This window comes from Phialemonium atrogriseum (genome assembly GCF_030411735.1).
Source record: "Phialemonium atrogriseum strain 8032-3 unplaced genomic scaffold QBC33scaffold_16, whole genome shotgun sequence".
NCBI lineage: Eukaryota > Fungi > Ascomycota > Sordariomycetes > Cephalothecales > Cephalothecaceae > Phialemonium > Phialemonium atrogriseum.
The window spans coordinates 806,742-825,490 of record NW_026848153.1 but is presented as its reverse complement, the minus strand read 5'-3'; the positions used below and the strand labels follow the sequence as shown (position 1 = coordinate 825,490).

The window sequence follows — 18,749 nt, the reverse complement described above, 5'->3', positions numbered from 1 at the left end:
TTCAGTCAAGACTTCGCGGTCGACCTCGTCCCCAACAACTCTGGCCCGGCAGGGAGTAGTAATAAGTCATCTGTTTGGTTTCGGGCAGTTAGCTCCTGTGTTTGTGAAGGAAAAGCCCCTGCTGAGTGTGCGCTGGTGGGGGGCAACGGGTTGCCTAAGAAAATGGCTGCGCTGTGAAGGCGATGATTCTGGAGTTTGAGCAATGGAGTCCTTGAATTTGTTCGCACGGAACTGCATGTAAAAGTCGACTGCTATCAGTGCATTCTTCCACATGGCCAGCCACAAAACCTGAAGATCGGAGCAACCTATTCAGCAATTTGAGAGATCCCAAGTCTCTGATCAAGCCAATCAGCGATATTTCCGTAGTGGTCGACCGCTTGTATTTCCGCCTTAATGTTGAGCAGAAGCATCAATTGCAGCTCCCGCTGCTGCTCCATGTCGTCTATACTAAGGCTCTCATCGTTGCAAACGCTCTTGAGGATGTTGACTGCTACCCTCCTGTCCCGGGATGTGAGAGGCAGAAGACCACCCCCTGACCCTCTTTGACCAGGCTTCTGTCTTGGGAGTCCATGTCCGGTTTGGGACCCTAGGAAATGTCAGTTGATGGGAGGTGATGGTGTGATGGAGAGAATTGCTACCGTTAGATGAGAAGGCAAGTGACTCTTGACTTGACTGAGTTAGACTGTTCTGGCTGCAGGCACTCTGAGAGCTTTCCTCGGTGACAAGGTCTCCAAGGTGCAATAGATCACCACTGCGGATTCCTAACCATATCAGGTTTGGAACAATGGAACTATCCTCGTGCTCCAGGCCTTGACTTCCATATTTGTAGGTTCGCATTATGGCAATGCCGTCGGGGTCGTAGTCAACTAGACCGTATATTGGCAACTGCGGCCGAATGGTTTGGATTGTATGAAGGAATAATCTCGTTGTCAAATCCGGAAATCCTTTGCCCTTCGGCGTTGAAATTCCTAGTCAATAAGGACACTAATAAGAGGGAGGTGCGATGGGAGACAAGGCGTATATGTGACGTACAGTTATCAGTATTCCTTGTCCGGCCAAGGACTTGTTGTAGTATTCAGAGGCAGCCAAGGTCCGGAATGTTGCCTGCAGAACGGTTATCTATCAGCGTTGATGCCACGAGGAAACATCGCACAATACCTCCTTCTCAATCACCAAGATCCATCGTGTGGAACCGAAGTCAATCCGGTGAATCGATCGAGTGGGAGGTATCAAGTTGCCCTAAGTCAATATCAATAAGCCACCCATGTGACGGCCTTCAGGGGGTTGCAGGGGATTCGAGTACGCAGTCATGAGAGAGCCCACACGGGATTATGGAGCCGTTTTGCATTGTGAGGAAGATTGGCCCGGCGACCAGTCCCTTTGCAGCCGCGACCCACACGGATTGTTAACTGCATGGTTTTGTCTGGATTCAAAGCTGGATACCAACAATATTCAGGGCGTCACGGCTGACTCCCAGCGTGAATGCAATATCGTCGACAAGGCCATCAACAACCCGCTGATCCCGGAAGAGTTCGGTGTTCTGGTAGTAAATGTTTCTGGAAGCGATTAGCAACAGAGCAAGGTGGGAGACGCGCAGAGGAGAGGTTTGGGGATAGAACGCCGGGATGGAAGGCCCAAACCTCTTTGTGACAATTGTGCCGGAAACCAGAGCCTCGTGGGACAATTCCAAAATGCGCAACATGGCCGCTGCAGGCAAAGAGACAGAACTGTTAGCTGAGAGGGACAAGTGCGTGGTTCCGAGACATGTTCTACCCACCGAATTTCTTGCCCTCATACCTAGTTCGACCAGGGAATCTTAATACTTCTCCCCGACGAGTGGTCGAGTCCATTGGGGAAGAGCAGGCGTTCCTTGAGGGGAGACGATTCGATCCTGAACGAGACCGTGCGATCGCTGACCTGCTTCGGTATGGAATAGAAACCGAAACCTCACCTTTCACAAGGTCATCCAGGACGGATCCAAGAATACTCTCAATCTTGGTAATAACCGTGCCTGTCTGGTTACCCTCAGGGTCATGGGCTGGAAGTGTGATGATACTGCCAGCTCGGGTGCTTGCTCTGGTACTTCTTGGCGGATGGACAGTCAGTTGTGAGGACACACTTCTCGGGACATCGGAAGCCAAGATATGAGACCCAGAATGGCCCGAATCAGCCGGAGAGGGCATAGGTCAGGTTCTAGAAATGCAGGGGAAGAATGAACGAGAAGAACTGAAGACTAGGAGACAGGGCGATAAAGTAGGTAGTGGAATGACCGCATAGTCGAATACCTAACAGACGGAAGAGAACCTACGGCTGCAGACCAAGGAGAGACGGAAATGACAAGCCAGATCTCCAGATGAGATCTAAAAAACACCTAGGTACCAAACGAGAGGCATATCAGAAGCAGGTGCGATCTTGGAGATGCCTTCCTATCTGGGTGGTTTTTATTGGTGCCTAGTTAGGTACATCAGGTTATCACAGGGACGCGGGATCGAGGATACCTAGGTAGATGTGCAGTACCATACCCATATACAAAATATGAGACACCTAGGAGATTCAATGCTCAGGTAATTCCATTTAATCCCCTCTTCGTTTCTTCTGTTTTCTTTGCATTTACAAGGGAGTGGGAGGGCTCAAGATGGGTGAACAGAAGCCGTGTCAATTGGCCAATCAGCACTGCGATTGGCACAAGGGTCCAATTTCCCAAAGAGCTCCTTGCTCCACCTGGCAATCGACGACATTGGACGTCAGGATTGAGTCCTGTATCCCTAATCACACTGACGCTGCCGGCCGTCGCATCATAAGATGGCTAAAAAGAAGGCAAAGGCTGCTTCAGGCAGTACCGGAGCTGAAAAGCCCTCGGAGAACGCGGACATCAAGAAGCGCGGTGCCGAGGTAAATGGGGAGGGCGAGGCTCGCGCATCGAAGCGAACCAGGATCGAGGACAGGACCGACTTCTCGCGCTGGCGCATGCGTGATGACAATAGTCGGCACACCTGGCACTACCTCGAGGACGATGAAGCAGCGAAGAAGTGGCCGCAGACCTACGCAGACAAATACTATCTCGGCCTCCCACTGGTAATGAGCTGCCTACAGTTGCCCCAGCAAACGACCCCAGGCCTTCTCAGCTAACCTCTTTACTCCTGGCAGGACCTTCCCGACCTCACACCGGCAAATACCCCTCTCGACTCCGTTCGAAACGGTCTAGGTTTCTTCGAGAAACTCCAGCTGCCGTCGGGGCACTGGGGCTGCGAGTATGGCGGGCCCATGTTCCTGCTGCCAGGAGTTGTGTTCTCCTGGTATGTTACCAAGACACCGATCCCCTGGTATTACGCAACCGAGATCAAGAACTACCTCTTCGCCCGCGCACATCCCGAGGATGGTGGTTGGGGGTTACATATTGAGGGGGAGAGCTCAGTGTTCGGGACGATTATGAATTATACCACCTTGCGGCTGATTGGGGTTGATGCGGACCACCCCAAGATGGTAAAAGCGCGGGCAACTCTGCACAGACTCGGAGGCGCAACCCATGCACCGCACTGGGCCAAGGTCTGGCTATCTATCCTGGGGGTGACCGACTGGGATATCGTCAACCCTGTCCCACCCGAGCTGTGGCTGCTCCCTGACTGGGTCCCCTTCGCGCCTTGGAGATGGTGGATTCACAATCGAATGGTTGTTCTGGCAATAGGCTACATCTGGTCCAAGCGGTGGCAGGCAGAAGAAACTGACACTATCCGGGCGCTCCGGAACGAGCTGTTCGTCGAGCCGTGGGAAGAAATCGACTGGGCGAGCCATCGCAACACAATTGCCCCCGAGGATAACTACCACCCGAAATCGTGGCTGCTCAACACCATCAACACATTTCTTGTCAATGTCTGGAATCCATACCTTCGACCGAAGGCACTGGCCGCAAAAGCCGAGGCTTGGACCATGGAGCTTATCGACATGGAGGACGAGAACACGGACTACGCAGATCTGGCGCCCGTATCCGCGGTCCTGAATCTGGTCTGCTGCTACGTCCGAGATGGCCCCGATTCGTATTCCGTGAGGAGGCACAAAGAACGACTAGAAGAGTTCCTCTGGGTCAATGAGGAAGGTCTGCTCTGCAACGGGACAAACGGAGTGCAGTGCTGGGACACAGCCTTTGCTATACAGGCTGTCATGGATGCCGGGTTGACTGAGGATCCTCGATGGCGCCCCATGTTGGTGAAGGCCCTGAAGTTTCTGGACGACCAGCAGATCCGTGAGAACGTCAAGGATCAAGACAAGTCTTACCGCCAGCAGCGGAAAGGAGGCTGGGCCTTCAGCAACAAGGACCAGGGTTATGCTGTCAGCGACTGTGTGTCGGAGGCTCTGAAATCGGTCATTATTCTGCAAAAGACGCCCGGCTTCCCCACGTTGATCGACGATCGGCGGATATTCGACGCGATCGATACTCTCTTGACGTACCAGAACCCCTCTGGCGGCTGCTCCTCTTACGAGCCTCCACGGGCGGGCACGTGGATGGAGATGCTCAATGGGGCCGAGGTCTTCGGCCGGATCATGATCGAGTACGACTATCCGGAGTGCACCACAGCTGTCGTGACGGCGCTCTCTCTCTTCAAGAAGCACTGGCCAGACTACAAGGCCCAGGAGATCAGCCGATTCATCGACCGAGCCGTCAAGTGGATCAAGACCGCGCAGCTCCCGGATGGGAGCTGGTACGGGAGCTGGGGGATCTGCTTTACGTATGCCACCATGTTTGCCCTCGAGAGCCTGTCCAGCATTGGGGAGACGTACGGGACTAGCCAGAATGCGAAGAAGGGGTGCGACTTCTTGATCTCGAAGCAGAGAGCTGATGGAGGTTGGTCAGAGTGCTACAAGGTAACGTTTCCACCCCCCGCCCCCCCCCACAACTGTTCTTGGAGCATACAGGCATACTAATTGCGGAGCAGTCTTGTGAAGACAGCGAGTATGTCGAGCACGCATCAGGCTCCCAGGTCGTCATGACCTCGTGGGCGCTCATTGGCTTAATGAAGGCGGACTACCCCGACGTGGAACCAATCAAGAAGGGCATCAAACTCATCATGGAGCGACAGCAGCCGAACGGGGAGTGGCTGCAAGAGGCTATTGAGGGTGTCTTCAACAAGAGCTGCATGATCTCGTATCCCAGTTACAAGTTCACCTTCACCATGAAGGCACTGGGAATGTTTGCGAAGAAATATCCGGCCGAGGAGGTGGTTTAACATGGATGCACAATATGGAAATCAAGGATAGAGTTCCCGAGTATCAACCTAATAACCGATCGAGGTAGCTATTGATAATAATACACCAAGGTATCCCAGCTCAAGGTTCCATGAGTTGACATTTGATTGCGTGGCTTTCTGTGTCTTGCAACCTTAGAATCCGCTGTTGAGGCCTCGAAACACAGGCGACGTCTGTTTCTGAATGGGGCAGGCGGTGTGCAGGGGTTGGAGCTTCCTGGCAGAATCTGGAAGATAAGCCCCACCAGCCCTCCGGTCTCTCGGTTTCTCCCACTTTCCACTCCACTGACTACCTTTCAGCTCGAGAATGGTATTCTGATGCCCTGACCCTAGAACTGCCCTCGACAACCATACACTTGGGCCGGGTGTATGATACTTATCCCCAAGTCTACATTAGGCACCGGCGAGTTATTGTCTTCTTGTGGTGCGAAGGTGTGATCCGACGGTACAGTGAACTGCTTCCATTCATTCTTGTCCCACCAATTTCTTTTGTATCAGCGGCAATGAACTTGCTAACCACTCTCTCTGTCACACAGATCAGGTGGCACGAGACAGTAGAAGCAGAAGGACTGGACAAAAAGCCTCGACGATCTAACGAATCCAGCACGTCCTCAAATCTGAAGAACACATCCACCATGGCTCATTTCGCCCAACGCGGTCTCGAATTGCTGGAGAAGAAGCAATATGATGAGGCCATCATCGTACTTGACAAAGCTTTAGCGACCTCCGACTCCCCTGCCTGGCTCCTGACCCGCTCCAAAGTCTGGCTACAAAAAGGCAAGCACGAGCTGGCCCTCGGCGATGCCGAGTTTGCCTACCACGCCGCTGTTGCGCGCGGCTCCGACTCGACGCGTGCGCACATGATTGACGCCCAGTACCGGCGCTCCGTCATCCTCTTCGCCATGGGCCGCTACGCCGACGCTGACTGCTGCGCCCGGTGGAGCCAGCTCCTTTCGGAGGGAAGGCCCGTCGCCGAGGACGACGGTGTCGCCCAGGACGTCGACGCTGATGGCTTCTACGCGGCCACGCGGGAGCAGGCGGAGGAAGAGCTCAAAGTCTGGCACCAACCCATTGACAAGGCGAGTTTGAGCCCGGCCGAGATCCTTTCAACACGGGGCTCGAAAGACTCGAAGATGTGGAACCGAGCGTTTGTGTGGAGATGCCAGACACTGGGCAGGTTGGCAAAGCTGCCCCCCAATGATCCCGCTCGGAGGGTCACCGTGACCAAGGTTCCGCCGAAACGGAAGGAGAACAAGCATTTCCTTGAGAAGGCCCCTAAGGAAATCCCCGAGGTGGCCCCCAAGGTATCCCCCAAGGTGGCCGAGGCCGAGGCCAAAATCCAATCCCCGAAGGCGTCCGAGATGGTAACGTACACTGCATTCCCGTTGCCTGCTGCTGAGACTGACGATGAGAAGCCGGTAGTCGAACGGGGTTCGGTCTCGGAAGACCAGATGAAGCTCAAGACCGACTTCTACCAGACCGCGAGCTCGATCACCGCTACCTTGTTCGTTAAGGGCGTTAATGCGGAGGCGCTCAAGGTTGACTTCCAAGAGAAACAGGTAAGGCATAATGCGTTTTGATATACGTAGCGCGCAACTGACGCACCGACAGGTCATCGTCGGACCCCTTCCTCGCGAAGCTGCTCCTTACGTCCAGCCCGGAGACCCAGAGTCGTATTCCACTTTTCTACTCAATGGCACCATCAAACCGAAAGAATGTCGATACTCAGTGACACCGCGCAAGATTGAACTTGTGCTGCAGAAGAATCTGGGAGCCAGCTGGGCCACTCGGGGAACTACTTGGGCGACGGAGCAAATCGGACGTCTGGATGAGCCTCCCACCGAAGCCGCCGCAGACCTCCAGCTAAGCCAGCAGTTGCCGAGCCACATTGAGTCTGTGGAGGTCGGCACAGCGGCGGCAGCCGCCGCCAATCCCACCGAACCCGCCACCGCACCATCCTATCCCAGCAGCAGCAAGCGGCCCCAGAACTGGGAGGCGCTCGAGGACAGCGACGGGGAGGATGAGGCGAAGAAGGATGCGGACCACTTCTTCAAGTCGCTGTACGCCGGCGCGACGCCCGACCAGCGCCGAGCCATGATGAAGAGCTTCGTCGAGAGCAACGGCACCTCCCTCAGCACCGACTGGGCCGACGTTGGGGCCCGCACGGTGGCTGCCGTCCCGCCCGAGGGAGTGGAGCAAAAGAAGTGGTGAGGTAGTGTGGCGTTCTAAGCCCCCTCCCTTTCCCGTGTCATCCGCTCCGAGATGACTACGTTTTATGATCACGACCTGGCTTATGATGGTAGTCCGGAGGAGACTGTCTTTTCACGGAGTTTTGCTATTTGATCCAGGGTCTGTCCCAAGAAGGAGAAAGCAGGGTGCGAAAAAAGAGAAAACCAAACACATGGAGTCGATGGAACAAGAGGGAGTTTTGGAGATCGGCGTTCACGGAAACGGGGAGCATCTGATATACCCCCGAGAAGAAATAGCCATCGTTAGGTACCCCAGTAGGTAGCCAATAATCGATCGCCAAAGTAGTACTTTTCAGCAAAACGACTCTAAATCAAGTTGGACTGCAAGAACACACTCCATGACTCGAATAAGAGCTGCGGAGGCCTATCTGCCATCCCACCCCCTGGCAATACGTAGGTCGTCAACTGCATCGTCACCCAGAGGGGTTCTGAGCTGAAGATGAAGTCGGTGATGTGATAATCCATAGCTGGAGCAGGGGCCTTGGTGGAGGAGGTTGACTGTGTTGTAGGATGGGATGGCGACAAGTAGCCGAGGAAGCACATGTATACATGTAGAATCAGCCGCCGCTTGCGACTTGCTATATTTGTATCACAAAGCTTTCAAGCATACCCATCCGGACAGAGTCGGAGTGAGATCGCCCTCCTCCCACACGAGAGGCACTACCCCGAGTATCTACGAGCAAAACATTAAAAATTAAGGTGCATATATGCAAATATCTACACGCATATGTACATCCATCCATCCATCCATCCCACCCCCTCAATCCGCATGGTCCTTATCCTTCCTCCTCCCCACCCCAACCACCGCCCCATTCGCCTCCCCCGCGGCAGCGCGGCGGAGGCGACGGCCGCCATCCGGCGGGGAGATCTCGACGACGCCCATATCCATGCGCACGGCGAACCGGCGGCCCCTCCACGACACCGTCGTGCCGAGCAGCACGGCCCACGTCCAGATGGGCAGGGCCAGGGCCTCGCGCCCGAGCCAGGCGCACAGCCAGGGCAGGAATGGCCGCGGCCCGCCGTTGCCGCCCCGGGCGAAGGCGGGCGTGTGCCTGTCCGCCTCGACGGCCTCGCACCTGCGCAGCTTGGACGAGACCCACCTGTCGACGAGCATCCACGCGAAGACGGCCGTGGCCCAGACGAGGGCGCCGGCGGCGGCGGTCGGGGGCACGGCAAGGGCGCGGGAGAGGGCCGGTAGGGAGGTGGCGGCGTGGGCGAGGTAGGCGCAGCAGAGGAAGGGCTCGATCCCGGGCTCGACGAGGGTGGCGGCTATGACGGTCCACTTGCGCACGCGCAGCCAGCGGACGCGGCGGGCGACGTAGTCGGATACGGACATGGCGGCCGTGGGCTGGATGGCCAGGTCCCCAGAGACGAGGCCGTGGTTGGCGAAGCCCGGGAGTTTGGAGCGCCAGAGCAGGTCGCCGATCAGGTGGTCTTCGCATATGTACGACGAGAAGAAGTCGATGCCCCGGCCACGGGAGGCGTCCGAGGCGGTCAGGATGGGGTTCTGGGCTGGGTCGGTGAGGCGGTCGAGGTGGGACTTGCGGAACATGTTGCTCTTGCCGACGATGCATGGGGCGATGCCGACTGTGTTGATGGAGCTGTAGAATTTGGCGTGCGTGGTGGACATGAACATCTCCTCGAGTAGCCCGCCTCCGTACGAGAGAACTGAAGACGAGTCGTGGCTGGGCGACCTTCGTGTGGCATCGTTCGGGGCTGTGGTGTCCTGCGCGTCGTCGCTGCTGGCATGTGTTGTATCCACGACCAGCGGGAGCTGGTGAACGAATTTGAACGGCTTCGTCCGGGCCCCGTTCGGCCGGTAGCCACACAGCTTGTCCACCATTCTCCCCGCGACCCCCTTCGACACCCACACGTTGGCGTCCACCACCCATATTACATCTCCCTTGGCCTCCCGATATGCGCGGCTGATATTGCGGATCTTAGGATTCGGCCCCAAGTTGTCGATCTTCCCCCCAGGCCCGTGTAGCACCGGATCTTGCTCCTCCACCATGATCTTCGCATCCGAGTCCGGGAACTCTTTGACTAGGCGCTGGAGATGCGGGAAGGCCGGATCGTCGGTGGACTCGACGCAGAGGTAGACCGTCAGCTTGTCCCTGGGATATGTCTGCCGGAAGGTGGAGGCCAAGCAGTCATACCACGCAGCCTCCCAGCCCTTGACGGGCCGGATGGCTGTGATATGCGGTACTTCATCCTTTGGTAGCGAGGGAGAGATAGGTTTCGGAGGAGGCGACGAGTAGTATCGGAACCTAAAGAGATATTGTCAGAAACCGAGTCTCGGGGTAGGCAAGGCTGGAATTCTTCTCACAGCTTGTAGATGCCTATGCACTGGACAACAAATACAATGGTGAACCAGACCATACAAACCAAGGCAATGCCCGGCGGTATCAGCGAGACTGGGGCATGATCAAGCCTCATGAGGACGTGCTATCGACACGAAATTGGGGGCGGTTATGGGGGAGTTCGTGATTCGTGACGGCGCATATCAGTATGGAAGCTTGGCGACGTGTTTCTTGGGAGAAAAAAAATTGATCGTCTCGCCCGTCAAGTCAAATCCATGTGGAGCTGTCCTAGGTCATTCGAAGGAAGGGAGATAAGGTAGGTCACAACTAATTGCGTCACTGCTGACTTTGGTATAATCAGGGACCTAAGGAGAGCACCATCGCGAAAGAAAGCACACAGCGATCCAATCTCCAAGGCCAGTGATTGGCCCGATTGTTCTTGAATTGCGCGTGGCATAGGTGTTGAGACAGCCCGTTTTGGATGTCACGGGCACGGGCCGGGGCTTGGCATCGGGGCTCAAGCCGAGTTCCGTGTTGACTAATTGAGTGACACCTTGGATATCAGGCAACAAATCAGGCCCTTTTTAATCAAGTTTTTCTCAGCTTGACCACCGATATTTTCCGACCAGCTCGAAAAAAAATCTTCAGACACCAGATTTTTCGGGGTGCAATTTGCAACCTGGACATCTGCCAGCAATTGAAATCTCTGCAGTGGTCAGAGAGCTGAGTCCTGTCTATATGGCCTGTCTCTCTTACCAGTCGGTAGCCTGGGTGGAATATCCCTCACGAGAGTAAGTAGGTTTTGTCTCCTCCATTCCTCTCATCATGGACATGCCACCTCTCCGTCTTCCCCTCGGCCCCCATGGTCGCTCTGATGACAACCCAATTTTTTTCGGTGCTTAGAGATGAAATACTCTCGATGAATGCCACTCAATAGACTACAACGGTATCTGAGCCAAGCGACGTTACAATTACTCAATTGCTTCTTGTTTCCTTCCATCACGTTTGCTCCGGACCGAGAAGCTAACCTACCTGCCACGCAGGCCAACATGAGACACGAGAGCAATGGCTGAGATCACAATGTCTAAGACTGCCTCGACCCCTGGCGAGGTGATTCCGCAGGCAGGACCTCCAAAGCCCAGGTCTATACCACCCCATCAGCTCCATGTTCTGCCCGCACCAATCCGGACCTTCCCACTGCCGGCATTCTATCCGAGCAACCCCGTCTCGCTCCTCCATCTGGTCTACGCATGGCTGAAACATACCATCTCCCCGCCGCCCGCTGAACCCTCGACGGTGCACAAGGGAACATGGGACCCCAAAACCCGCTCCGTGCATATCACGGATCCTGCTTCCATGAGAGCAATGTGGGAACAGGGTTTTTATGGCAAGGGGAGCCTCAGCCGTAGTGAGCCCAATTGGCTGAAGAGAGAGCAGATCCGCAGAGGTGTTGCCGCGGGTAACGTCAGCGAGGAGTACACTGCTTCTAGGAGAGAACAGCGGAGAGTCGTGAAATGGGAGAGAGCAAGGATCGAACAAGAGGCGATAGAACGAACCCGGTTTGAGGAAGCACTGTCTGCCGCCGAGGATCAGAAACTCATCCCCACTGGGCACCCTCAGAGGAAGCCCCCGCTGAGACTACCACCACCGAAGCCGCCTGTTGGTCCCCTGGAGCTCCTTGCCTTGCCTAATTCCATTGCCGATTTGCATGATGCGCAAGGCAACGCCGGAACGCACTCTATGCATGTCCAGGAACCCGGCGCAACCTCGGTCAATGGCACGCTCTTGCCCCCGCCTGCTTTGGAAAGAGATGCCGTTCCGCACCATGATGAGCCTAGACACTCGAATGGCGTGAACCACTTGGAGACCGATAAATCAGGCGCCCATCCGAACGACCATGCAGGTATGAACGGCCCTGCGAATGGCACGCTCAATGGGTCGCTGTCCCCTTTGTCCCCTTGCGTTGCCAAGGATGGCTCCAAATCCAGTCCGCCTGGGAAAGAGTCGGAGGAGCAGCAGCCACTCAAGCATCGGAAGAGCGTCCGTTTCTCTCCCAGAGTCGAGTCCACCACCTTCCAGCTTTCAGACCCCCCCAACCCCAATCACTCAGCCGCGCTTCCACAGAATAGCACCGCGCGTGATGTCAATGGAGTGGCCTCCGAGTCCACTAACAGCCCCTCGGATGCCGATGAGGTCATCACAAACAAGGAGCACCTCCAGCTGTCTCCAGAAGAGGCGTTCTTCTTGGTGTTTGCGATAGGGGCACTCACTGTTGTGGATGGTGCCACGAACTCGCCCATCCCCCCAGAGCAGCTCTTCACTCTCTTCCGATCATATTCGCACTTCCCTCCCCGGATATCCGGCTCGTCTGTCGGCGATCTCCAGCCACAAGACCCGTTCCTCGTCCACTACGCCGTGTACCATCATTTCCGATCCCTCGGTTTCGTTCCACGACACGGCATCAAGTTCGGTGTCGACTGGCTCCTATACCAACGTGGGCCCGTATTCGACCACGCCGAGTTTGGCCTGATTGTTATCCCAAGCTTCTCAGACCCTTGGTGGAAAGAACATGGACACCACCCCCCGAAGAAGTCGTGGCAGTGGCTCCACGGTGTGAATCGCGTTCTGTCTCACGTTCTCAAGTCACTGGTCATCGTATACGTGGACATTCCCCCTCCACCAGCATTTGACGAGGCTATGGCGAGCCGCGACGGGAATGGAGGAATTGCGGCCGCCTTGAAGAAGTACAGGATTCGGGAGATCATGGTCAGGAGATGGTCAAGCAATCGCAATCGCTGACCGCTCTCGTGATGAACGGAATGTAACCGTGGAAGCACATTTCGAGTACATTATTCATGTAACACTGGTCTTGTTGGCATACCTGGGTCTGTTTCTCTGGCGTTTTCTAGGGACGGGGTCTTCCATCTCAGGGCAACGTCGTCACCGGGAGGCATGTGCGCAGTCAAGTTCCATGTAATGATAACGAAGCAGTTCAAATATTATGCTCTAGGCATTCACACAAAGTGAACATCAGCGATGTCCCCATGCCGGTACTTGTCGCATGGTTGAAGTAGCGTGAAAGGTTATTTGAACATGTGAGAGTGAGAATTGCATGACAGAGCGAGGGAAATGCATCACATCATTGGCATGCTGGGCTTGTGTATTAGGATGCGAGCTTGGGGACGATCTTCAAGAAATGGTCGAGTAACCCTACCTTCCTCCATCTAACCGTCTCGATGCCTGTTCCCTTCGTCTCCTATGTTCTGCTATCTGAACTACCAGCATAGGTACCACCTACTGCTGAGATGCATTTGCTGTTCGCAAGACGTTACACAACTCCCGTCCAAACAGGCGGAGAGACTGTTCCGTCCAATCATTATTAATGGTGCCAAACCACAGGGAGACGCCAGGCATCTCACCTTCCGTTTTGGTAGAAGAACCGGTGTTTGCCAGCAGGCGAGGACCCCGCCTGCTGCGGGCTGCATGCGGCCTCTCCCGAGCTCGCCATGGCCTCCTGCTGGGCCGCAAGACCTGCAGCTGATATGGTAAGCACTTACCAGCATCAATAGTAAGACGGCTCAGATTCATAGTCTGACAATCCTGACGAATAGGTACCTGGACGCGCGTTCTAGGTGTGCTATTTTCAGCCAGCAGCTTGTCGCATGCTCCTGCTATATATATTTGTCTTATCCCATCCCTGTAACCCCAGCAAGCCGAAGTTGCCAGCTTCAAACGGCAGGCATCGAAAGCAATGGTGATCAAAAAAGTGGCACCATACGGCGAGTGGGATAGCGAGCTCATCGCCGAAGCTGTGACCGAGGGCAGCCGCAGCCTGACGTCGCCCAGGGTCGACGTGAGTGCCATTGACCCCGCATCCGCATGATGCATTCGGAAGGACCATTTCACGCTGACAGACTCCACAGCTCAAGTCTGGACGGGCCTTCTTCCTCGAGTCTCGCCCCGACGGCACAAATGGCATCGTGGAAGTCACGGCCGATGGGCCAAAGCACGTCCTCCCGGATTCGTCGAGCGCCACCACCAGCGTATACGAGTACGGCGGGTTGCCTTACGGGCTCGTTCCGGGAAGGAAGCTGCGCATCATCTTCTCCGACGCCAGGGACCAGTCAGTGGGTCTCCTCGACGTCGACTCAGGCCATGTCCAGACCCTGTTCCGCTCGCCCACTTTACGGTATGCCGATTTCGATCCCAGCCCGCTGATCGAGGACGGGAAGGCGCATTCGGCCTGGGTGCTGGCGGTCGAAGAGGACCACGAGAAGCCGAGCCCAGCCGAGGTACGTAACTACGTCGTAGCGATTAATGTGGTCAGCGGGGAGGTGAGGCGGGTGGTCTACGGAGCGGACTTCTACTCGTACCCACGCTTCAGCCCGGATGGCAGGAAGATCGTCTGGAAGGAATGGGACCACCCGACCTTGCCGTTTTGGGGAGCGAGGCTGCTCTGGGCTGACTGGAAGGGTGACGGCGTGGTGGAAAATGCTGAAGTTGTGGCTGGTGATATGAGTGAGTGTCCATCAGAGCCACGCTGGAGCCCCCTTGGGACGCTGTATTTCGCACAGGAGAAGTCCAACTTTCGCCAGCTATTTCGGAAGAAGCCTGGTGACAAGGAGCCGACTCAGGTTGTGTTGGAAGGTTTCGAAGACGCTGAGATTGGAGATGCATCGTTCTTCATCGGATGGTGAGTCCCCTTCTATAATGCGCATGCCCTTGGTCCTTGCCAACCGAGAGACACCGCAGTCAAACTTACGTCTTTCTCACCGAGACATCCGTCATCGCGACGCCCACTTGGTTCGGGGCCTACGACCTGGTCTACATCAACCTCGCAATTTCCACTTGGACCAAGCTCAAGTCCCCATTCACCGACCTCCGCCTAGACTGTCTCGCATCTCTGTCCCAATACTCAGTCCTCGCCATTGGAAGCGGCGCCACCACGCCGCAGGCCGTCTACCGCATCATCATCGCCCCAGACCACACCACCTACCCGACCCTGATCCGGTCCTCGGTCGACAAGCCCCACCCCGAATCCATTTTCTCCACGCCGACACACATCCGCTTCGCGGCCCGGCGCGGCCCGCCCCGCGAGGTACACGCCTTCTACTGGCCGCCGCACAACGGGCGCTTCGTCGCCCCCGAGGGCACCCTGCCGCCGCTCCTGGTGAGCCCGCACGGCGGACCGACGGCGCACTCGACGCCAGGACTACGCCCGGCCGAGCAGTATTTCGTCACGCGCGGGTACGCGCACCTGGCGGTCAACTACGCCGGGTCGTCGGGTCACGGGCGGCGGTACCGCGAGTCGCTGTTCGGGCGGTGGGGGATCATCGACCGCGACGACGTCGCCGAGGCGGTCGCGCGGGTGGTCAAGGGCGGTCTCGCGGACGCCTCGAGGGTCGGCATCGTGGGGGGGAGCGCGGGCGGGTACAACGTGCTGCAGAGCCTGAGCTGGTACCCGGACGTGTTCGCGGGCGGGGTCTGCTACTGCGGGGTCGCCGACTTGGCGGCGCTGGAGGAAGAGACGCACAAGCTCGAGTCGAGGTACGTGGAGGTGTTATTAAACACGACGGGGCTAGGCGAGAGTGAGAAGAAGAGGTTGTTCCAGGAGCGGAGCCCACTGTATCATGCGCAGCAAATTAAGGCTCCCCTTCTTCTGATTCATGGTGAGGACGACACGGTCGTCCCGATCGAGCAGAGCCTGGAGATCCGGAGGCGGATTGAGGAGGCCGGGGGCGATGTCAAGCTGGTCACATTCCGGGGGGAGGGTCACATGTTCAAGAAGGCGGAGAGCTGGCTGGTGGCCCTCGAGGAAGCTGAGAAATGGTGGAAGAAGACTCTGCTGAGGTGATTTATGTTTGAGAAAGCATGCAATAGTAACAAGCAACAACGGCAATGGAAATCAACAGTGACAGCAGTAGTAATCAACAGTGATAGCAATAACAATAGACAGCAACGGCAATAGCGATAGATTAGGATAGAATATAAGACACTGAGCAGGGGAAACACCACCAAGCCAGATCACTTAAACTCAAAAGGAGGTACCTATCTATGCCATCATCAAATCAGACTCTCCCCACGCTTCACCACAGCAGTGTCTGCTTCTCCCTTAGGCCACGGCCACCAGCCTTCCATTGGCATATCGTCGTAGATAGAGTTGAAGTTCTCGCGGGGATCCGAGGATTCGTACCCATACACCAGCCGGCCCTTATTCAACCCCTCCGCGCCGGTAACCAAGTCGGGTGTCAGGTCCTGCACCTTGAACCGGGACAGGACCTCTAGCTTGGAGGCATAGATGGTGAGCCACGCGGCCCACTGGGGTTCTTTGGCCAAATCCGCTAGGAAGTACTTGCGACTGCAGGTCCAGTATTCCTCCTTCGTCCCGTCCGGAACTTGCTCGGCCTCCACGAAGCCCTCCTCCGGATGAATGTTGGCCGCTGTCCAATGGAAGCCTTCTCGCATCAGGCGGGGCAGGTCATCAGCCGTGACCTCGAGAATTGCCTCCCAGGACATGGCTTGCTTGTCTTGGCCACCGTGCTTGCCGTTGTTGTCTATGAGCTTTGGCTCCAGCCACAGGGCCAGATTGCTGTTCTTGCCGTCCGGATCGGCCAGGACAGGGCTTGGGTCCTGGAAAGTGCCGCCGCATTGTGCACAGGCCCTGTTGAAAGGGAGGTATAATGGAGTGTCATGGTTGAGTTGCTCGTGGGGGGTTTGGGGCTGCATCGTTTCGCTGTAATTTGTGACGAGAACTCTGCATGGTTTTGAAAGGGAGACGGGAACTGTGGAGGAGTAGGAGAGGAAATACAACATTTGCATTCTGGGGATGTCTCCAAGTTTAAATACAACCTGGTTCAGAACAGAGTTTGCCTCCTAGAGCTGCCCGAGCATCATTGCAAAACTGCAAACAGCTGGAGGCTAAATACCCTGGAATCTAAATTTTCGTCTCCATGGAAGCCTTGCTACGCTGGGCATTGCGCCCTCGTGAGCCCAAAGGTTGATACCTACCTAGGTTAGTCATTATTAACCCTAGGTACTTTCTAGCCTTGCCTTTGCTTCCAAGCCTACGATAATATCGTCATAGATACAGTTGAAGTTCTCGCGGGGGATGCAAGATATTGTACCCATACACCCGCTGGCCCCCCTTATTCAACCCCTATGCGCTGGTAACCGAGTCTGGCGATAGGTCCTGTAGGTGATAGATGTCTGAGAAAGGATGCGCTTGGATTATTTGTATTGTTTAGTCATGCGCTTGGGTTCAATATGCTGGTCAAGCACGCTGGCTAAAATATATTACCGTCGCTGTCAGCAACCCTGCTGCAAAGGTAATAATATCGACGACCAGGTTTCGTTCAGTCGTTTTAACGGTCTCTGTGATCCTCACCACCCTGCCCGGCGCCACGCCACCCACAGACGGCCCAGTTCCGCCGCCCCGACCCGAGGTCCCCACCTCCGTCTCCACCCGACCTAGATCCGCGAGGATTCCCTGGTAACGCCTGCATCACCAAATCAATTTAATATTCAGGCCATAGTATCTCCAGCCGTTGATGCCAGCAAAGCTAAGGGTCTGGGACAACTTACGCGTATGGGGAGGTCGGAAGGGGGGAGATGGTGCTCTCGGGGCTTGATCGGGGTGGCGGGATGTTGACATGCCGCCGGGGTGGTGATCTTTGGCTCGAGCCCCAGGCCCAGATTAGTACCTATTCTTGTCGTTCAGGTTCGGCAAGGACATGACGAGGCATGGGTTCTGGAGAGTACCGCCGGATTGGGCGCAGGGCCTTGTGGAAAGGGACGTATGATGGAGAGGCATGCTTGGGTTGCTTGTGGTGCAGCTTGTGGTGCAGCTTGGGGCTGCATTGTGTTGCTGGGAAAATGCTGTGGTTGTAAAGGGGGACTTTGCAGCGGGAGAGGAATCTGGATATTTATAAGCTGGGGATGTCTCCAGGTTTACCTACGGGGTTGTCTTCGCGGGCAGGGGCATTTAACTGTTAGGGCAGGGGCATTTGGCTAGCCGTCGCTGTCGCTATTGCTAAAGCTCTCTTGCTGTCACGAGTCCACCTGTCAAAGAAGAATTGGCAGCCCGGAACCCCTGTCAGCAGAGACAAGCTCTTAACTAGGTACACGCACGCTGGTAACATCTGACGGTTCAGAGCAGAGGTCGCCACTTCCAAGCTGAGTAGAGGTCCCTATCATTGCTTGGAAACCGTAAACAGGCCAAGTACATAGGTACCTACCTCTGGTCTGGAATATACGGAAAGCTGGGTCGACCCGAGGCAATGACTAGGTGCTCTTTCCGGAGACGGGACATTGGTACATGCCATCCCCCATGGAAAGAGCGTCCAATCCTCACCACCTGAAGGTTTTATTGGCAGACAGCTGCTACCTTGAATACCATCGAGCCTGCCTTATGGCGAAGGGTTCGTGACACACATTCGCCCTCCGTTAGGAAGGCTGTTTTCAAGAGTGAGACGGCTGCGAAAGCTGGAATGCCGAAGAACCCCATCGTTCCTTACGGTATGTACATGAGGTCGAAGTCGACGCTGGGGAATAGCATCTGGCTCGGTTGCGATCACTGTGGATAGGTAGCCATTGCCGTCACTGTAGATAGGTAATTGGTTATTGCCATTGCCGAAGGTTACTGCTGTTGAAATCACCCCCTGCCCATGCCTGTGGATCACTTCTCGAGAAAAGAGGGGAGGGCTTGGGATATCCGTCCGTCGCCATGTGTCCACATCTTCACAAGACGATGCTACCTCCTCAACAGCACTGGTTCTCAGGTCACCTTGTGAGTTGCTGATCTGGGATAAGAACTTGGTGGAACTGCTCTGTCCGTTGTTCCTGCACAATTGATCGTAGCCGGCGGGTCTGCCGGGCGTGACGAGCCGCAAGACGCGCCTCGGGGGGAGGGCAAGGGAGGGAAGGCTTGGAGGCCCAATTGGGCGTTACACAGGACGTGCGCG

At 55.9% G+C, this 18,749-nt stretch overlaps 7 protein-coding genes across 7 annotated transcripts; 4 read left to right on the top strand and 3 right to left on the bottom strand.

Annotated features, from left to right (window-relative positions):
* Positions 1 to 305: 305 nt before the first annotated feature.
* Positions 306 to 2,183, bottom strand: QBC33DRAFT_579157 (Spo11/DNA topoisomerase VI subunit A; the record flags this gene model as incomplete). The annotated part of the gene is made up of 10 exons (XM_060431117.1): positions 306 to 586; positions 639 to 951; positions 1,033 to 1,104; positions 1,159 to 1,239; positions 1,304 to 1,378; positions 1,448 to 1,556; positions 1,641 to 1,707; positions 1,778 to 1,822; positions 1,883 to 2,085; positions 2,152 to 2,183. 10 exons carry the CDS (start codon positions 2,181 to 2,183, stop codon positions 306 to 308), a joined length of 1,278 nt encoding a protein of 425 aa, XP_060282568.1.
* Positions 2,184 to 2,640: 457 nt separating this feature from the next.
* QBC33DRAFT_474556 (lanosterol synthase) lies at positions 2,641 to 5,321 on the top strand. The gene is made up of 3 exons (XM_060425229.1): positions 2,641 to 3,075; positions 3,148 to 4,860; positions 4,932 to 5,321. The coding sequence occupies exons 1-3, from the start codon at positions 2,803 to 2,805 to the stop codon at positions 5,220 to 5,222; spliced, it is 2,277 nt and encodes a 758-aa protein (XP_060282567.1). The 5' UTR covers positions 2,641 to 2,802; the 3' UTR covers positions 5,223 to 5,321.
* A 202-nt stretch (positions 5,322 to 5,523) lies between these two features.
* Positions 5,524 to 7,790, top strand: QBC33DRAFT_542579 (SGS-domain-containing protein). The gene is made up of 4 exons (XM_060428287.1): positions 5,524 to 5,685; positions 5,777 to 6,604; positions 6,656 to 6,799; positions 6,852 to 7,790. Exons 2-4 carry the CDS (start codon positions 5,876 to 5,878, stop codon positions 7,449 to 7,451), a joined length of 1,473 nt encoding a protein of 490 aa, XP_060282566.1. The 5' UTR covers positions 5,524 to 5,685; positions 5,777 to 5,875; the 3' UTR covers positions 7,452 to 7,790.
* Positions 7,791 to 8,054: 264 nt separating this feature from the next.
* On the bottom strand, positions 8,055 to 10,284 carry QBC33DRAFT_542577 (glycosyltransferase). The gene is made up of 2 exons (XM_060428286.1): positions 9,816 to 10,284; positions 8,055 to 9,756 (listed from the first exon to the last, which is right to left on the bottom strand). The coding sequence occupies exons 1-2, from the start codon at positions 9,923 to 9,925 to the stop codon at positions 8,250 to 8,252; spliced, it is 1,617 nt and encodes a 538-aa protein (XP_060282565.1). The 5' UTR covers positions 9,926 to 10,284; the 3' UTR covers positions 8,055 to 8,249.
* Positions 10,285 to 10,869: 585 nt separating this feature from the next.
* Positions 10,870 to 12,588, top strand: QBC33DRAFT_560252 (putative tRNA-splicing endonuclease; the record flags this gene model as incomplete). The annotated part of the gene is made up of 1 exon (XM_060430046.1): positions 10,870 to 12,588. One exon carries the CDS (start codon positions 10,870 to 10,872, stop codon positions 12,586 to 12,588), a length of 1,719 nt encoding a protein of 572 aa, XP_060282564.1.
* An 851-nt stretch (positions 12,589 to 13,439) lies between these two features.
* On the top strand, positions 13,440 to 15,743 carry QBC33DRAFT_117544 (peptidase S9 prolyl oligopeptidase active site-containing protein). Its single transcript, XM_060421952.1, has 3 exons — positions 13,440 to 13,642; positions 13,713 to 14,482; positions 14,542 to 15,743. Exons 1-3 carry the CDS (start codon positions 13,541 to 13,543, stop codon positions 15,641 to 15,643), a joined length of 1,974 nt encoding a protein of 657 aa, XP_060282563.1. The 5' UTR covers positions 13,440 to 13,540; the 3' UTR covers positions 15,644 to 15,743.
* Positions 15,744 to 15,852: 109 nt separating this feature from the next.
* On the bottom strand, positions 15,853 to 17,599 carry QBC33DRAFT_516242 (uncharacterized protein; the record flags this gene model as incomplete). Its single annotated transcript, XM_060426138.1, has 5 exons — positions 15,853 to 16,450; positions 16,756 to 16,793; positions 17,201 to 17,285; positions 17,371 to 17,457; positions 17,490 to 17,599. The coding sequence occupies 5 exons, from the start codon at positions 17,597 to 17,599 to the stop codon at positions 15,853 to 15,855; spliced, it is 918 nt and encodes a 305-aa protein (XP_060282562.1).
* Between the last annotated feature and the right edge of the window lie 1,150 nt (positions 17,600 to 18,749).

Coding starts and splice junctions, on each gene's coding strand:
- QBC33DRAFT_474556 (XM_060425229.1), top strand. CDS start 2,803: ATGGCTAAAAAGAAGGCAAAGGCTGCTTCAGGCAGTACCGGAGCTGAA. Junction 3,076..3,147: donor ACTATCTCGGCCTCCCACTG/GTAATGAGCTGC, acceptor TACTCCTGGCAG/GACCTTCCCGACCTCACACC. Junction 4,861..4,931: donor GTTGGTCAGAGTGCTACAAG/GTAACGTTTCCA, acceptor ATTGCGGAGCAG/TCTTGTGAAGACAGCGAGTA.
- QBC33DRAFT_542579 (XM_060428287.1), top strand. CDS start 5,876: ATGGCTCATTTCGCCCAACGCGGTCTCGAATTGCTGGAGAAGAAGCAA. Junction 6,605..6,655: donor CCCCGAAGGCGTCCGAGATG/GTAACGTACACT, acceptor GACGATGAGAAG/CCGGTAGTCGAACGGGGTTC. Junction 6,800..6,851: donor TTGACTTCCAAGAGAAACAG/GTAAGGCATAAT, acceptor ACGCACCGACAG/GTCATCGTCGGACCCCTTCC.
- QBC33DRAFT_542577 (XM_060428286.1), bottom strand. CDS start 9,925: ATGAGGCTTGATCATGCCCCAGTCTCGCTGATACCGCCGGGCATTGCC. Junction 9,757..9,815: donor TGCATAGGCATCTACAAGCT/GTGAGAAGAATT, acceptor ATATCTCTTTAG/GTTCCGATACTACTCGTCGC.
- QBC33DRAFT_117544 (XM_060421952.1), top strand. CDS start 13,541: ATGGTGATCAAAAAAGTGGCACCATACGGCGAGTGGGATAGCGAGCTC. Junction 13,643..13,712: donor TGACGTCGCCCAGGGTCGAC/GTGAGTGCCATT, acceptor CAGACTCCACAG/CTCAAGTCTGGACGGGCCTT. Junction 14,483..14,541: donor GCATCGTTCTTCATCGGATG/GTGAGTCCCCTT, acceptor GAGACACCGCAG/TCAAACTTACGTCTTTCTCA.